This window comes from Lonchura striata, chromosome 4, assembly GCF_046129695.1.
Source record: "Lonchura striata isolate bLonStr1 chromosome 4, bLonStr1.mat, whole genome shotgun sequence".
Lineage (NCBI taxonomy): Eukaryota > Metazoa > Chordata > Aves > Passeriformes > Estrildidae > Lonchura > Lonchura striata.
Window position 1 is genome coordinate 38,201,885 of NC_134606.1, and position 19,246 is coordinate 38,221,130.

Genomic DNA, 19,246 nt, shown 5'->3' on the forward strand with positions numbered 1-19,246 from the left:
ATTCCTTTTTTTCCTATTGCTCTACTTCATTCTACAAACAAGATCTCTTCAGACTGGAAGAATGACTCTATTGCAGTTTAAGGATCTCCATAATGGAAATAGAAATGCATATATCCATTAAGAAGTCATTTGCAGAGAGATTGATGGTGTTGGCATGCATTTGTTAAGCACCAGGCAAACAAGCAGTCCATATGTGCAGACTGCCCATACTGCACATGCTGTGATCTGGTGTGTCCTGGAGGCTTGCAGCTTAATGACTTGAAACTTGTGTGGAACACTCTTCTGGGAGAGCTGCACATGAAATGGTCTGGTCAGAGCTTCTGCTCTTGTTCTGTTATAATCTGAGTTTCCTTTTGATTTCCAGAGTTGTAGGGAAGATAAAGAACAGCATTCTAAAAAGTTGAAATGCAGGAACTCTGTTCCTGTGTGATTGAGCAATTTGTTCCCAGTGTATCATGTGGACGTTGGGTAATTCTGCTGCATAAATCAAAATGGAATATACAATCCTTATCAAGCATTATAAATGCTTATTTGTGGGTTTTTTTGGGTGATGAGGAATTTCTTTTGGAATGGACGCCAAACAGTAACTGTGAAAACAAAGTACCTCTGCCTATTCCAGTCTTTACAGAGATCTTATTTTTTGCTATCAGTGTCTCATTGTTAGCCTGTGTTATTTTATTTTTTCAAATTGAATTTACTTTATCTGTGCAATATCAGGCCATATAAAAAATGGACATTTTCCTGAAGACAATTTCTTTACTTCTTTCAATGCTATAAACGAAAAGGTTTGTATGTGGACTCAAAAATTACATATATTTGCATTTCTTTATAGCAATTGGGTAAGTATCAATCAATTAATTTAGATTAAAATGTTCAGCATCTTACCTTTCTAAAAAAAAAAAAAGGTTTTCATTGTTTTATTTTTTTAAAATAAATATCTACTATTTTCTCCAGAAAAAAAAATCAGTAACAGTGTGATAATGATAATAGGTATTTGGTTACAGAAATATGTGCTGAGAAGCAAATAGTTCATTTCACAGGAAAATTTTCAACACCAAAATGACTAAATGGAACACCTTGATTATGTGGTGTACAATGTAATACAAACAATGTGTTGTTCATTAGGTCTTGACACTTCAAAAGGTGAGGAACTAAAGAAAGAAACAGCCTAGAAAAGGGGAAAAGGTGACAGAAGAAAATGCGAATAGCAAAGATATGATGATTTTTTAGTTACGTCTTTGGCTAAGGAGCATAGTCTTGTGCCCACAAGGCAGGTGCTTGGCTACCTTGTCTAGATAGAAGAGGGGAGAAAAACTCACTATTATTTTATGTTTATATTCAGCCATATATGTATGTTCCTGTCTTCTGCTGAAGAGCTGACCTATTTTGTGTGTGCCTGTGTAGTAAACGAGAAACAAATAAAATCTAGATACCTAATATACCTAGTTGACTACCTTTCAGGGGGATTTTGGAGAGTTTGTGTGAATTGCTCCCCTGTGGGCCATTACTACTGCCTGTATCCTCAGGAAGTTTCTTCTAATTGTCATCACTATTGAGTGACTGAATAATCAGAGGAGCTGTTGCCTGCATCTTCTTCACAGGTGATCAATATCAGTGTGTTGAAAATGTCATGCTTTCTGTTTTCTTGTTTATTGATTTCTTCTAAGAGACTTACCTAACACTCGTGAATTTTTGGACTTTAGGCAGTCACTAGACATTCAGTACTCATTTAATTTATTTGGTCAACTATTTGTTTACATCAGATATTTTACACAGGAATGTCATGGTGGTAGCAGGAGTGGTTTTGAGTTCAGTTCAGGGTGTTGTACATTGATACTATTTGGTCACAGCTCCCTCATGCTGACTCCTATTGAAATAAACAGTATTACTGAGTAATGCTGGGTACAAGTCTAATAGGGAGGGAACTGGCAGGACAACAAGAGGGATTTGGGGGTGCTGGTCAGCAGAAGCTCAGCGTGGGTCAGCAGGGTGTGCCCTGGAACCCAGAGGGCAAAACCCCATCCTGGGATACATCAAGCACAGCACAGACAACAGAGGTGACTGACCCATGGCATTCAGCCTTGGGGGCCTCACCCTGAGCGGTGCCTGCAGTTCTGGGCTCCACATGTCAACAAGGAAGTGATGGTCCTTGGATGCCTCCAGAGGAGGGAAACAAAGCTGGTGACAGGGATAGAAACAATATGCTGTGAGGAGAGGATGAGAATTTGGGGCTTGTCAAGTTTGGAGAGAAGGATGCTGAAGGATGACTTCAGTGGTCTCTACAGCTCCCTGAGGAAGTGGAAAGGGAGGTGCTGAGCTCTTCTCCCTGGAGTTGGGTGAAAGGACACATGGGAAGGTTTCAGAGCTGTGCCACAGGAAGGTCAGCATTTTGGAAGCATTTGAAAGCATTTTGTTACTGGGAAGGTGCTCAAACACTGGGACAACCTTCCCAGAGAGGTGGTCGATGATCCTGTTGGTGTTTAAGAGGCATTTTGGACAATGCCTTTAATAACGTGTTAGATTATGGTTAGCCCTGAACTGGTCGGGCAGCTGGACTATTGTAGGTCCCTTCCAAGTGAAATACTATTCTAAGTGAGTAGGAATTGTTTTCCTAAGTTATGATTCTGTTTAGGAATCTGCCCACTTGCTTGTTTAATAGATTTATTCCAAATGTAGTATAACATACCTTGAGGCACAAATAGCAAAATTCACAAATCTAATTTCTAGTATCTGGAAGATAATAAAACCAAATTATTTTCTATGATTTTATATATTTTGTTCTTCTCAGCCTGAATAAATAAGTCAGTTTTTTGGAGTTTGAAGCTTTAATGAGTTTTTGGTTTATTTCTGTGTTCTAAGGCTTAAACAACATTTTTGATACCATTTTAAATTGCAAACCTTTAGGTTTGGTGGGAAGTCTGTTGTTATTGTAACTTCCCCTATCAACTTGGAAACATTAAGGTTCAATGTAATTTTTTTTTTTTCAGAAATTTTTTCCCCCGCTCAAGTTACTGCCTGATTTCAAAATACTAGTTGGAGTTGTACTGAAGTTTTTTTATATGGAACACTAAACTACATTACCATAGTGACAACTGGCGACCATACTGCATCATGTACTGCAAAAATTTATTTAGTCAGGCCATCAGCTCTGGGACCCCCAGCATAAAAAGGACATGGACCTGCTGGAGTCAGTCCAGAGGAGGGCCACAGAAATGTTCTGAAGGGCTGAGACCTGCAGTGGTTCAGCCTGGAGAAGTGAAGGTTCTAGGGAGAGCTTATAGCAGCCTTCCAGTATCTGAAGGAGGCTACAAGAGAGCAGGATGCTCAAGGCCTTATCAAACTTGGCCTTGAACCCTTCAGGGCTGGAGCATCCACAACTTCCCAGGGCAACCAGTTCCAGTATCTCATCACCCTCACAGAAAATAATTTATTCCTAATGTCTAACCTAAATTTCCCCTCTTTTAGTTTTGCCGATTACTTGTTCTCCCATTACTACAGGTCCTCATGAAAAGTTTCCCTGTAAGCTCTCTTGAGTACTGGAAGGTTCCTATGAGGTCTCCATACAACCATCTCTTCTCCAGGGGCTGGACAGCCCCAACTTTTTCAGCCATCATCATAGGAGAGCTGCTCCAGTCCTTGTTTTGACCTTGTGGCCCTTGTCTAGACCTGCTCCAATAGCTCCATGTCCTTCTCATGTTGGGACCCTGGGGCTGGATGTGATAGTCAGGTGAGATCTCACAAAATCAGAGTAGAGAGGGAGAAAAATCTTCAAGTTGCTGGCCATGCTCCTTCTAGTGAAGCCCAGGATTCCCTTGGCTTTCTGGGCTGAGACTGCACACTGATGGCTCATGCTAAGTTTTTCATCAACCACCTCTGAATTCCTTCTCTGCAGCCCTCCTCTAAGTCCCTTCTCTGCTCAGCTTGTTGGTGTGCCTGGGACTGCTGTGACACAAGACCTTGCACTTGGGTGGCCTTGTGGAACTTCCTGAGGTTTGGGTGGGCCTGCCTGTCAGGTGTGTCAAGGTCCCTGTGGCTGCCATCCCTTCCCTCCAGCATCTTGACTGCAGCTCACTGCCTGGTGTTGTCAGCAAACTTGCTGAAGGTGCACTTGATTCCACTGTTCGTGTCACTGACAAAGATATTGAACAGTATCAGCCACACAATATAATTATTCTCTACATTTAATGACCTTTTAAAATTATGCAGTACATCCAGTCCTATTAGACTTTCAGGTGTGTCTGTAAATTATAAAAATGACACTTTCTGCCATGTACAGTATGTTATAGGATTATGTTCTTTTAGATGTTACAAGATTATGTTTATTTTTCATCATATTTACCAACTCTGACTAATCTGTGAGCAGCCCTAGAAACTTCAGAAACTGTTTTTTTTCCTAAAACAGGAGTTCAGTATAAAATGAAAATAAAATAGTGGTTTTTCTCTGTAAATTGATTGCATATTAAGAAATAATAGCAGTGTTGGTTCTTAAAGTTGAAATGTATTGATGATGTCCTTTCAATTAATCAATTAATATATGCAGACAGCAGCAAGTAAATAAGATCCCATGTCTGTTCAGGTACCCAAACCTATAGCCTTCAAATTACAACTGTAAATCCAGGAGGAATTTTTGAGGTTTTATGCAGTAGTGATAATGGTTTTTTATCTTTGTTGAATGCAAAACTGGTACTGAAATCAGTGACAAAATTCCCACTAAATGGAACCGGGGTTTCTGTTTGTTTAATTAAATAAGAGCCATGGAGAAACTCTTAAACTTGGACCTGTTACACTGCAAGGTAGTTCTGCTTGCTGTTGACTCCAGCAATCTCTGCCCACATTTGCTGTGCCTCAGCTTCACCTTGGTAAATGTGAAATTGCTCTTGTCTGAAAGCCATTGAGGAGCAGTGTCAACAGCTTGAAAGTGAGGCAATGAGCCATGCAGACAGGAAACCAACAACTTTCTGAGCTCAGTGCAGTAGTAATAAAACATGGGGTTCGACCACAGTGAATTCACAGGGTGGCTGTCAGGGCCTGTATCTTTTAAAACTACCTAAATAGCTGAGTGATACAACTGGCCCTATAGAATAGAATAATCTGGCAGGACTCTGTCGTGCCATGTTGATTTAACGGTGAACATTGTTGAAGAAATGAGGAACTCCTGTGTGACCATTGAAATTCAGGTATCACTGTGATGTGTTTCTCTGTAGTTATTGATGTGTTTAAAGAAATATAAAATACTTCTAAGAGCACGGCCCAAAAAAGGCAGAAGAGATACATGCATTAAATTGAATTTCAGTAGCAAAAGGAATAACAGCTAGAAAATGGTCTTAAGTCTTTTGACAGAGAACAGAAGAATCTATGTGAGAAATAGACATAATTTTACACTATAAATGTTTCTTACTGTTTTAACTAGGATATCTTCAAAAACATTATCAGTAAGTCTTTCATTATTTCTTAAAACAATTGTAACACTGATTTTGTTTTTTCACTTTTAAGTCTCAGATACTGCTGCATTATTTTCAGACTCTTGCTGATGTCACTGATAGTTTAAGAACTTCTACAGATTTTGTAAACAGTGCAAAACAGTGATGCCATTATTAGGACAGTAGCTTGGAAGTCTCAGATGCAGTGGTGAAGAGGCTCACAGTTGATGATCCTTGGCAGTTCTTTTCAACTGTAGGCAACAGTGCTCATAATCAGTGCAACTAGTTAGTATAAATGCCTTTCATGGCTTATGATTAACAAGTGAAATTATAACTGAATAGATTACTACCTGGCATGTCTAATTGCCCATACTCTTTTTGCCTTGAAAGGTTCTTAATCACCATGTGGAACAACAGTGTACATTCTAATTATATAGATTTTGTCTAAAATGCAAAACGTTTTCTTGTGTAGATTTGTTTCAAAATATGATGTCATATTTCTTTAAACAAAAAGGTTATATTTTTTTTTCTTTTAATAGATTGCAAAATTTATTAAATGTAATTTTTCATAGTGAAAAATGTCAACAGAATTGTTTAAACAATTATCACTGTGTTGATCAGTGTTAGCAGTCTTTTCCTCTTCAAAGAACCAAGTAGTTGGTCTAGACAGCAGCAAATTGAGGGTGAAATTCTGGTTGTACTGAAGTCAGCAGTAATTTTACTATGGATTTCAATAGGATAAGGATTTTAAGAGGACTTAGTTCTGTTATGCATACACATGGTGCTGATTTGGGCTTTCTGTAAGCAACTCCTTTTGAAAACTTCCATACTTGCAAAGTCAACATGGGCAGCACTACATGCAGGAAAGTGTGGCAGGAAAAAAATTTTCTGAAACCTATCACGATACCAAGACTGACCCCCCAAGGTGTCTGGTTTGGATCTGATGTTGGTTTATGTCACACTCTGTGTGTTAAAGGTTCTCTGTAACACATATGATGTTGTTGATAATGCAAGATTTTTGGATTTAAAATACATACAGGAATAACCACATTGGAAATTACCAAGGCTAAATAAATTCCTATCTCTATGAATATTCTTATACAGCTCATAACAATTCCCTGATCTACATCAGACATTAATGAACAATCCATTTAGTGCTGAATGCATAGACTAGCAAAACATAATTGCACTTTGCTAACATATTTCATATATGCATTTGTAAACATTTTGGGTATTTGTGCCCTAACCATGTTTTTTTAAAACTCATTAGTTTCTGCATTTCTCCTAACACTCTTGTATATTGAATTTGTGTGGAGACACAGCTGCAGATTACATTTACTTAACCAGCATTCTGATTTCACTGAGGTGGTGGTAGTGTAGTAGAGTTTGCCTCTCACTGCCTGTCAATTCTGGGCCAGGGGAATTGAGTCCTGCTGTTACATTACTATATAATGGATTAGCTGTCATAGGTTTCCTCAATAGTAGAGAAAAAGTTTGTCTACCTCTGTTGGCCTTTCTTTAGGGATGATACAAATAATTGACTAAAATTGAAGTAATTCTTCCCTCTTGGTCCTCTCTGAAAGGTCTACAGGCAGCTGTGCTCTTTAATTAACAATTTTATGTGATTGACAGCAATGTTAGATTAAACATTCAAGAAAAACACACAAGCAAGTGGTTAGAGTAAATGCAAAGTGGTTTAAAGCATCAGATCACAATCAAAATAAGAAAAAAAATAATTTCTGCAATGCAGCCTCAGATCTGTTAGACTTCAGTGGGATCCAATATGATGTAAGATTCCTTTATGCCAGACACTTGCAGAGCAGATTGTAGTTAATTTCTGTCAAAAGGTGATTCTTCAGCCCACTGTTCAATTCTCCTGCCCTTCCATGACAGACAAAAGATGCAAACCAGTAGATAGTCATAACAAGGAGCAATAATTTTCTCTGACAACAGAAAGAAAGGTCTATCAGCCCCTTTTAGGTTCTGTGCATGTTTACCAGATGTAATACTTTTAAAGTCTTTTATCAGGACAGAACGTTTCTGATTTCAGAAAATACCTAATTTGAAATGGTAAAATAATATATATATATATATATATATATATTAAAGTTTTCTTTATAAAGAGCATGATTCAGTGATCTTTTTACCTTTGTCTACTATGTTTCAAGGGATTGTATGTCAAATGCAAGAAGTCTTTGCAGGTCTCTGTCAGTCATAGTCTTGAAAGGAAGAAAATGTCCAGACTATGTCCCAGAGCTGTGTAGTGCTTTCAGGAATCCTTAAAACTGAATTTTGAAAACTACCATACTTCTGGGTTATGGTTTCCTTAAAAGCTTTCACCACTAACACAATTTTTGGTCTGTCCCTATTTCATACTTCCCATATCTTTTATTACATGAAATAGCAGTTTCAATTGAATATACAGAAATATTTTTAAATTATCTTGAAATATAGCATATGACCGTGGAACATCTCTTTGCTATCTTCTTTTGCTGTCTGTGTTCATAACTCTGTAATTTGCAGATTAATAACATCATTTTCATCCTCAGAAATTAATAGTTTGGAATAACAGAACACGATGAGAAATGATAGCCAGCGCTAAAGGTTAGCAGCAGTTAGCAAAGGAAGTAATACATATTAACTGTCCTCCAGAAAATAAATTGGCAAATTCCACAATAGGTCTGTGAAAGACTACTGAGAGACTAAAGTATCAGTATTGTCTTACTTAATTGCAATGTCTTTGTAAGTCCACATATTTTAAGATGTAGACAGTAACTTGGCACATAAATTGTGTGTGTTGTGGCTACTATTATTTTTCCTGCACTCAGAAATTATTATTATATTGAAATGTGAAGTCTTTAAAAACTGTGAGGACACAAAAATACCAGATTTATTTTATGAAAATGTAATTTATTGAAATAATTTTGCATTTTATGAAGCATTAATCATGTGCAGAATGTCTGTATGGAACATTAATTTGAGGTAGTAAAAATAAGCAGCTGCAGTTCCCTGATATGGTATCTGCAGCATTTGTATTAATTATCTCATAACATAGACTAACCAAAGTAGCAAATTCATTATGTTGAGTTAAATAGTAAGGAGATCAGAATGTTTTTATTTTTTAATTTCAAGGTATTATCTTCTTAAAATCACTGGCCCTAGAGATAACAGATGGCTGATAAATGTCATCTTATAGGAATATAAATATATGCATTAATTTTTTCAGTTTAGAGCCTTTTTTAAAAAAAAACCAAAAAACACCAGTTCTAACTGTACATTCAGGATGGTTAAAAGATGACTGAAACGACTGTCCCATCCTTTAGTTACAGGTTTGGAGGGATTTTTGTCCTTCTGCCAAATTTATGGGGTTTTTCTAGCACATTTCTTTTTGCCATATGTTACTCTTCCTATTTGTGACAGATGATGCAGAGCTAGAAGTGCTGCTCTATATTACAGGAATTGTAAGTCACTTGCATACAATTCATAGACATTAAGAATTAGCCACATGGGTACTAGCCCTTATTCTGGAGCCAGGAATTTTCAGTCCAAGTAATCAGTTCCTCAGGGCTAAATTCACAAGGCTCTGCAGAATGGCAGCCTTGCAGAGTACTGGCACTGAGTGGTTACGTGTGCTATAATGTTCCAGTTTACTATAGTAGATGATGTCTTTAAAGGCAGCACTGAGTTCTGATGGCAGTTTCAGGGTTACTGTATTTTCAGAAGAACATTAAATGCCTGTGCTGGAACAGATGCTCAACATTTTCTGTGCAGCCATATGACTGGTAGGTAATGCTGTCAAAGGGCATTGGGCTACATGAGCATCAGCTGTGGACAGCTCCTAATAATCCTGCTTGCAGCTGATTCAGAATTGCTGCTCTAACCAGGTTTCTGGGTGTCTGGCAATCCTGGACAGATGGATGCAATCTTCAAGTTACAGCATGAGGAAATACTCTTGTACTTTTCAGGGAGAACATTATAGAGCTACAAAACAGTTGCTAGTAATTCCTTTCAAAGAGGGGTTGTCTCTCAAGCACTGAGGAACCCTCACATGAGTTGCCTGATGGTCACAGGACATGAATGACTTGACACTGCCCTGAGCAGCCTGATGTAATTAGACCTACTTTTAGCAGAGAGTAAGACTGAGCTACTTCTGGAGGTCCCTTTTAACAACTATTATTGGACAATATCATATTGTTCTTTGCACTGCTTTTGTAAGAATTATGCAGTGTTTCTAATATGTTGAAAAGTTTGAATAGGAAGAAGTCTTGCTTTAGCACACACTGACTGATCAGTTGCCCATCTCACATGGAGTAATTACTAGTTGACTCTAAAACATGGTTGATGTTTTCCAAGTTTTCTATATGCTCTCTTTATATTTACTTCCTGATTATTTTATCGTATACATGAATTTATGAGTATAGTTCTGCCCGATTGAATGAGACTGTGTGTGCTGAGGAAGATCATCTGCATAATTTGCAGTGTGGTTCTCATTTTTTTTTTCTTAAATAATTTTTTTGATCCCTTCACTTAGCAAAAGCTACTCTTTGATATAATAGTATTGCAGTATGCTCATTATGTCCATTCAATACTTACTAAGCCATTTTTTTTCTGTTTCTGTGTTTACATAAAAAAAGAAGCACTATTAAATAACTTACTTTCTCTTATATCAGGGAGCTAAGACTGGTTTAAATTTGTTGGGGATTTCAGTACATTGTGCTAGTGCTAAAACATGTTCTGCATGTCTTTACAGCTTTCAGTAACACTATTTTTACTTCATTAATTAGCTTGAGTTGAAAGGCACTTAAAGAACTCAGGCTGATACAGCATTTTCAAATATTTTACTTCCAGTCTGTAAAGTATATTCAAATGCCAACATAAATCATAACATTTACTGTATGTGAAAACAGATTGACTAGTTGGTTCTACCTAACATTTAATAATATTTATTATAGAGTTATATCTGGGTTAAGTACCTATAAGTTTTATAATACCTTCATTTTCTTTTGCATAGCCATAGCTGTTAATTTTAGCAGACAGTCTCATTGCTTGAAATGACAGTAAACTCCAGTAACTATTGAGCTAGTGACTTTGCATTACCTTGTACTAATTCTCTTAATGGCTGCTAAAATTGATTTCAATAGCGGGATTGCTTTGCACTGGCATCATACAAAAACAGAAGTATTTCTTGGCAGGTTCCTGAGTGGATTCATGTGATTTAATATGCATTTTTTTTATTACTGTCTAACCTTCTACAACCTTTGCTGTCTGTCTTTCACCATTAAAGATTCATATCCCAGTCTTTCAGGTTAAATAATAGTCTGAATAGATCTGAATTACCTCATCTTGACCTATATTAAATCAGTACAGACAAATTTGCACAATAATTTCACTACAAGCTCATCACCAGGATGAAAAGTTTTTAAACAGTTTTTAGTATATATCAACTAATTAATATAATTTTTCATCATGTTTCAAAGGCAAGTAGCATTCTGGTGAATGGATTTTCAGGTCAATCACCAGAAAGTTGAACATAGATATGTTCTCTCATTCCTGATAGACTCGGGCTTGGCCAGCAGTAGGTCTGTGCTGGACATCAGCTCTGCTGGACATGGAGGAAGCTTCTGGCAGCTTCTCACAGAAGCCACCCCTGTAGCCTCCTGCTACCAAAACCTGGCCATACAAACCCAATATATACAGCTGTAATGGAAGGAGACATTAAAGAGGAGCAGAGTGTCCCAAGTTAACTGCTGATTCTTTGTGCTGACCTGTCAACTGATTGCAAGAGTTGGTACAGGAAGGTGTCATTATAGCAAACAGAAATCCCACATGTTTGAATTAAGATATGTAGTCTTGGATCAGGAGACCATTTTCATCTTGCTGTTGTATACATTTTTTAGTACACATGGCTATTTATCATTATTTTTCCCCAATTCCCTGTAAGTTATCAGAAAATAAATAGTTCTATTACACAATAGAGAAGCACAAATAGAACATTTATAAAAATGTCAGTCCATAACATATGGAAATGTATGTATGGATGAATTCTACTTTAGTCTTTCATGGATAGAATCAAAGTATCAAGAGGGACTTCAGTAAAGAATAATTAATCCCATGCTTAGATGCTTGCAGTTGTACAGGCATTGATAGTTGTTGACATAATGACATGTTTCTATCCTATTCCAAAATACAAATAGGCATTTCACAGTGTTGTTTAATTTAACGAAGTGCTAAAAAAGCTATGTCACTAAATGTGCTGGATTGCTACACAATAAAGGAAAAGTAAGCAAACTGGAGATTTGTTTTCAAGAGTGTCACTGTGAAGCTCTGCAAGCTTAGGTATGAGCTTTTAGATTGTAGCTTATTCAGTTACTGGTAGACCTGGAAAATGATCCCAGTTTGGAAATGGTAGCTATTGAGAATGGCAGTAGAAGATATTTTGTTACCTGAGCAGGGATACATTTGGTGTCTTTTCTGCTCTTGTTGTCTTCCAGATACTGCTATTTCTTTTGTTTTCTCTTAGCTTTTCCCAAAGAAATGGGAAGATGGAGTTCTGGGAGGGATAACTGCTTGCTTCAAGCATGCCCTTTCTTTGTCTTCTCAGTGAATAATCCTCTTGACTGCACATCTCTCTCTGATACATACTTCTATTGGCTTCTGTACAAACTGCCAGTACTTTACAGCACTTCAGCCAGTCTTCTACTAATCTGCTGCTCTTGGCACTACAGATGCTCTCTTTGGTCTGGTGTGCTTTTTCTGTCTTTGCTATTTCTGGTCAAAGAACACATCCTTTCCATCCCCAAGTGGCTGTACAGTTGCCTGTTTGTCATTATGTGCTTACAGGTTTGGCTTGTGAAACTCCATTCCAAGTATTCCAAACTTCCAGCACATTGTTGAAACACTTTTGCTGCCAATGCTATTTCCTCTTTTCATGCCTCAACATAGGAAAGCAGGTTGGGTGTTTGTGATTATCTGCCTGAATTTCACCTCTGACCTTTTCTGGTAGGGCTTGGATTAGTATTGCCTTAATGAACATGGAAATGAAAAGATAAAAGGCTGTCATGGGAGTCTCAGCCTCATCTGCTGTAAGGTGTGAAAATAACTGTGCTACAACTGTGTATTAGTTTGCAAAAGAAGTTTTCTACTCCTTGGCATCTGTAATTTTATAATTCCTTTATACTGCAGATATTTATTTCTCAGGACCTCCATTGGGTTCTGAAGGCATACCTAAGCAATGCAGCTGAATTAAATAAATTTAAAAATCTGTGGAACATATCTGTTTCTATTACTATGTGGGGTTTGGGTTTTGTGGGGGTTGGGGAATTTTTTTTTAGCATAATTTGAAAAGTTCTATTTAGCACCCTGAGGAAAAACATTAAACAACTCTGCATTTTGCTTTTCAGTGTGCAGTGACCTGGAATTCAGGGAAGTTGCAAACAGATTGAGAGACTGGTTTAAGGCACTTCATGAAAGTGGAATTCAGAATAAGAAGACTAGAATTGTTCAAAGGCCTGAAAGAAGCAGTAAGTGATTTCTGCTTGTCTTATTTGATATTTTCTTCGATCCTTTTCTGTTCTTTTGTTTTTCAAATGCTAGGACCTGCCTTATTCTTGTGTGCTTTAAATAGGCATGTGTACAAAACTATAACTTTGGGCTTTTCCAGAATTGGTTTCTTATTTATGGCTTAGTACTAAAAATGTTCACTTCAGACTTCCAATATCATTTGGCAGGACAACTATCATTCACAATGCTTTAATTTGTGAATGCTATCAAATTAAAAAAAAAAAAAAATAAAGAGCTTAAATTATGTGTGACCCATCTTTGCTAGTTGATGTTACTTTATGTACTGGTCCTGAAAAACAGGTGGAAAATAAGCTTTTACTTAAAAAGGAATTTTTAAGGTTATACTTGAAATTGGAAAAGACTCAGGAATACTAATGAAGTGGAAACAGTAGGGGCATAATTTTTAACTCCTTCCAATATTTAAATAGACTTTTTTTGTTGTTGTGGAAAGTAGTTACTTTTTAAAATGTAATAATCAAATGGTTTTTTAAGAAGAGCAGTTGAAGTGTCCATTAATAGTTCCAAAAGTAAAGTCCAGCTGTGAGAGGAGTCAAATTGGATTTTGTAAGCCATAAAACTCTAGCTTTTGTTAATAAGAAGGGCAAACTATGAATTCTTCCAGAATATGTTTCACAGAACTTGGCCACCACTGGCTTCTTACCTTACTTACTTTATTTTTAGCTTTCTAAATATTTGAGATTTTTTTTAGCTTTTGTTTGTTTCAATTTGTAGCATTACTTTTTTTTAATTTTTTTTTTAAGAAATCCATTAATTTCACTTAGTTGGAAATGCCATTTCATTGTATGATTTTTTTTTCATGCTAAGAAAATGTGAATAATTCTGTAAAACTGAATGAAGTAAAGATAGTTCTGTCTTATCTGAGAATACTTTTCTTAACATTGAGAAAAATTGTTTATAAGATATGGTGGTAATGCAGTAGTGCCAGTTTTTACTGATAATGAAAAAAAATTATATTTATACCTGTATATTTCCAATTTACCATTTGCTAACAGTCAGTCTATTTCTGAAGAAGAATTGTGCACCTTGTCCTGTTAGAAGATGAAAGACCAGAGGCCAACAGTAATAAATAGAGAATCTTCTTATGACTTGGAAATAATAGCATGATTTGAAGTCTAATACACTAAGAATTTTGAAAAGAACCTAAAAAATCAGGGAGTCTGAAAGAAAATTACTTATAAGTGTCTTTTCTGGAACTAGCATAGGAAGACATTATTACACTAAAACTAACAAATCCCTATAGAAAATTTGGGGAGGGAAAGACTAATTTTGTAAAGAAAAGTAAATAAAATAAGCAACTTACGATTTTAGCTTCAAGATTTTAATTTCATTCTGACTATCCTAAATTCCTTATTGATGAAGAGACAAGCTGATGTTATGCAGTGATAAATTATATTTCCCTGATCTTCACTGCTGAGGCATATTTGAAAACCCTGAAGTGCAGACAGAACTCATGAGAACAATACAATTTCCCTTACTCCTAGAATAAGGAAAGAACTCCTAGAGCTGGAAAGACTTGTAGTTTTAAACAGTATTTTTGATATCTTCAAAGCACTGATGGCTTGAGAATTTGTCAAATTCCTGAGATTATATCAGAAAATGTTCCATGAAGCTGAGCTGCAAAGTTGAATAGGCCAACAACTTGAACCATAGTTCTAGCTTGCTAAAAAGGAAAGGTTCTTCCATGGAATTCCTCCATGTGTCAGGTTAGCTCATGCAAAGGCATCTTCAGTGCAAGAGTCTGGAAAAAATCCAGCCTAGAATTAATTCTGAACAGGAATTTTAATGAATCCATCCCTACTTAAACTTAAGTCTCTAAATGAACCAACCACATCAGTATTGCTGACTGAAAATTGGTTTTGACTCAATCTTTTGTACAGAATTATCCTTATACACATGGGTCTTTATTATTTTGTTTTATTTTCAGTTATCTGCTTTCCTCCAACAGTTACTCCTGTTAATAAAATGGTAAGTGTGGTGTCCCAAATAACAAATTTCTTCTGATCAATCTGTTAGGAAACTGATAGTTTCTAGGAATAGGACTCATGTTGCTTCTCCCTACCCACATTTTCATATAAAATTCTTTAAAACACTTCCAGGAAGAGACTTCAGAATGCAAACTTTCACAGGAACGCTGCAGTTGTACTTTATTTCTTTCTTTTGTATTTTTTGTTGTGACATGAGAGTCAATGTGCCTAAGTTTATCAAAATACCTTTGGTACCTTCCCCATGTTCCCCAGGGCCAGGAGCTGGCTTTTGGTGATTCTTATGAGTCCCTTCCAACTCAGGACATTCTGGGATTCTGTATCCTGCCCTAACCTGGGCTCTGCTGGTGTCTGTGTAACCACAGTGAGCAGGAATGTATTACAGCCTGAGACAGGGGACAGAGTGTTATGCCCTGAATCTGTCTCCTGGCTCTTGTGGAGCCGGATGAGGCTCACCAAGATCACAACCTTTGTGATCAAGTGCAAAAGCATTCACTTCTGCTTAGTCCTCTTTATTTCAGTCTTCACTGCTTTATTTTAGTCTTTCCCGCTCTGCTCTGTCCTGATTGCATTAGGAAAGGAAACCTTTTCCCAGCTTGTGCACAGTAGGTCTCAGCTGTGAGATGCTGTTCACTGAAGGTTTTCTATCAACCACAATAGTACAGAAATCCATTACAGAAGAAAACCTTGCTATGCAGCTTGCACACTGAACAGGTAAAACTCATGGTCTAGATGCCAGCCAGGAGTCTGGCAAAGAGTGCATGCGTGTTTATTCACGTGTGATTTGCCAATGACTTTTATTGCTTCAGACAGCACACTAGTATTGGAAAAAATTGTGCATTTCTTGGCATATTAGAGAAACAATTTCTGTATAATGCAATATGTGAGCCCTGTGAGTGTATGCTGTTCTGATTTCCACATGGCTTCAAAAGCTGTCTTCCTCACTGTACACATTACTTATGTGCTTAATAAGCAGGCAAATTATAGTTTTGCCCTGGAAAGCAGATAAGAGTTTAAATTCTCCCCAGAGAAATAACCAGAAAGAGGCACATATCTGTTAGTTCCTTGTGAGCAAATGTTTTGAATGCCCAGTATGTAAGCCAGGTAAGATGGTTATATTTCTTAATAATTTTTCGCTTGGAATTGTTTAAACCAGGAAAAGAGCATGAGCTGGTACTTCATATTTTTTAGATAGTGTTCAGAAATAGCTGCTTAAAGGTTCACTTCATTAGGGTGTATGGTAATAGATTTTGGGTAAGTGGTTAAAATGAAAGAGAAAACCATATTTCATAATTTAGTCATCTGAGCAGCAGTTTTTGCACTCCTCGGCATAATGTCCTGATACTTAATCATCAAGAATAAATTACTATCATTCAATTATACTAATTATTCCTTAGTTTCTGCTTATTGCTTTGTGTTACAACGTTGAAAAATGTATAAAACCAGCATTCTAGTTGCTGTTCCAAGTGATAATGTATGTAGTATGTGATTTGGGCAATAATTTTCTAGGTCTAGGTCACTGGGATTTTTTTGATTCTTAGTTGTGTATCAGCTGACACCTTCGTGTGTCAAACCATGTTAGCACATACCAAACTCTAGATATGGACTTCAAGGCTTTTCTCCCTTTTACCCAAGTATATCACCTTCAAGATGTATTACTTTATCAATATTATAATAGAGAAAGCAAGTAGCTGAGAGAAAATACTTCTGGTAATTTTAGGTTTGGACAGTTCAGTAAAAGTTCTAAAATGAACAAAGAATTTTACCATAATAATCTCTAAAAGAGTTGGTAATGTGTATATAGACCTGATGATCTTTTTGTGATGTAGCAGTTCTGGAAGAGGTGGAGTGCTCCATTTTATATCAAACAAAGCTGCTTCTACCTCTAGCAACACCTGCCTGATTTACCTCTGAAATACTTGAGGCATTTTTATTTATTTTATTTATTTTAGCAAAACTAATATTTTACCTATATTTCAGACATTTCTATATTGCAGTGACTGGTGGTTGTGAAAGACTTTGGCCTGATGAAACAAGACCAATGAAAGCTAAGAAGAACTGATTTTTCTCTATTTACAACACTAAAATTGTATATGCTAAACAAGAGGAAGAAGAAAAAAAGTAGTAAAAGCAACAACAAATATACTTGGACTGTAAATGAGAATACAAACTACTTCAGAGTTGAACTCTGAGAAAAGAAACATAAATTACTTTCAAGATAAAACATTATCAGTTTTAGAAATTATTAAATCAAACAGTTATTTAGTAGAAAATTAGACCCCATGACCCACAGTGCTTTTTTACTCCAGTATCTGATACTATTTAACAGATAGGTTATGAGAGTTTTAAAAAATGTAAGCTTTTCTTACATAAAACGTTATTGTTTGAAGTGGGTTTAATTGTGGTGTACAAAAATAATATATTCCTATCTTCTAGGAAGAGTATGTCATGAATATCAGACTTCATACTCTATATTTAAATATTCAGCTGTGGTTATGTTGAACTTTGACAGGATTTATTGAAAATATTAGAATATAATAACATTTTTCCGGTGCTATCTTGTTGGTATCAGTGATCTGTAATAAAATGATCTGCTTTTAATTATATTGCTGACTCCAATACAAAATTTTTAATTTCAAGCTTTGTCCTTAATTATAAAAAAATGTAATAGAGAAGATGCTAGTGGGACATAACTTTTAAAAAAATCTAAAAGCTATATAGGAAGAAGTGAGAAAAAAACTGAGGAATGGGAAGAGAGGATGAACTCCAGTCACAGGCTAATGATAGTTAAAGAAATCAAGAAAAAGATAGGGAAAAAATCTTATGCAAATGTATAATATTGTTCCAACCTTAATTTAGTGGTGTGTACAACTTTGAAATGTTCAATTCTCTTTCACTGTACTTCAGATAAATTTATTTCTTTTTAGAATATAATATGAAACTGACTAAGGAGTTGGACTCAATGATCCTTGTGGGTCCCTTCCAACTCAGCTTATTCTGTAAAATAAGCAGATGTTTGGAGGGTTTCTGCTTTTCCTTAGCATAGTTTATTAAAAACATAAACCTGTCTTTTAGTGTCCTCAAATACAAATATTTTACAATATGAGCTTTGCCAGCATGAACCACAAATACTAATTTAAAAATATTTTGTCCCATCACTGGAAAACGATGCCTCTTTCAATAAACTTAAGCTGGAATTTCCACATGTAGGGGTATTATCTTCAATTATTTTGGCCCACAAGGTCTACCCTTAAATACACTTTTAAAGTGGCTTTTTTCTTAAATCCCCTTCTAGTTGGCATCTTACTAATTTATATTGTAGTTGCTTTATTTCTTCCCCAACTATTAGAGTTTGGTGAGCTGGCCAGGGTGCTAAATGCAGAAAAAATTAGTGAGCACAAGAATAATTTCTCCTGTCATGCAGGTACACAAAAGGCAGGATAGGTAGCAGTATGTTTCATGCTGACTCTTTTGGTATCAAAGGTCATGAGGATCTCTAGCTAAACCAGAAAGAGAGAAAGTGTTAAGAGACAGAATCTTATAGGTAAACAGAATCTTATAGGTAAACAATGTTATACTGAACATTAATCCTTAGAAAAAAAATGTTTTAATATAGAAGAATCTTCCAGATTTTTTCTAATCAGGAATACCTGTTGAATAATTCTGATACCTTTTACAGATGAGGTTGCATAAGACATTTACTCTATATCCTTATTTATTCAGTTGGGTCCTGTATCTCACTGCTCTTCATAATCCACAGAAAATAAGTTTTGTCCTGATGTTTTATTAGGGGCTGAAGAGGAAGGGAAAAGTATCTTTGGCTGAATGCTTGGGTATGCTTTTAAATTGTGTTAAATAAGTGAAAACTTAATAGGAAATGGCTTAAATTTTATTGCTTTTTTGGTCTTCTTTCTATCAAACAAAAATCATAATTAATGCGACAGATCATCAGGGAACTAGAAAAAGTGAGATCACCCTGATGAAAAATCATTGTTAATTTAGAATTTCTGAGGAAAGGGATTTTATGTGTTGGTCTGACTTGCAAAGGGATTTTTGATGCTATCACCTTTCTTTTCCTTTCTGAAATGGTCATTCTACCACAGAATAGGCATTTCCATGTACAGATATATATCTAAAAGGACATCTAATGACTTCTAAATGCAATTACTGGATTAAACCTGTTTTAGCAGTTTAGAAGCACTTTTCCTATTTCTTTACTGTTGTCAGAACAACAACGAAGGTAGGCAGGCTTGATTTTCAACA

At 36.1% G+C, this 19,246-nt stretch overlaps 1 protein-coding gene across 1 annotated transcript in view; it reads left to right on the forward strand.

Annotated features, from left to right (window-relative positions):
- Nucleotides 1-19,246, forward strand: part of SPOCK3 (SPARC (osteonectin), cwcv and kazal like domains proteoglycan 3) — a 160,620-nt gene that overhangs the window by 128,246 nt on the left and 13,128 nt on the right. Inside the window, exon 7 of the mRNA XM_021555661.2 lies at nt 12,821-12,940. Within this exon, the coding sequence (XP_021411336.1) occupies nt 12,821-12,940 (120 nt within the window). The remainder of the gene's footprint in view (nt 1-12,820; nt 12,941-19,246) is intronic.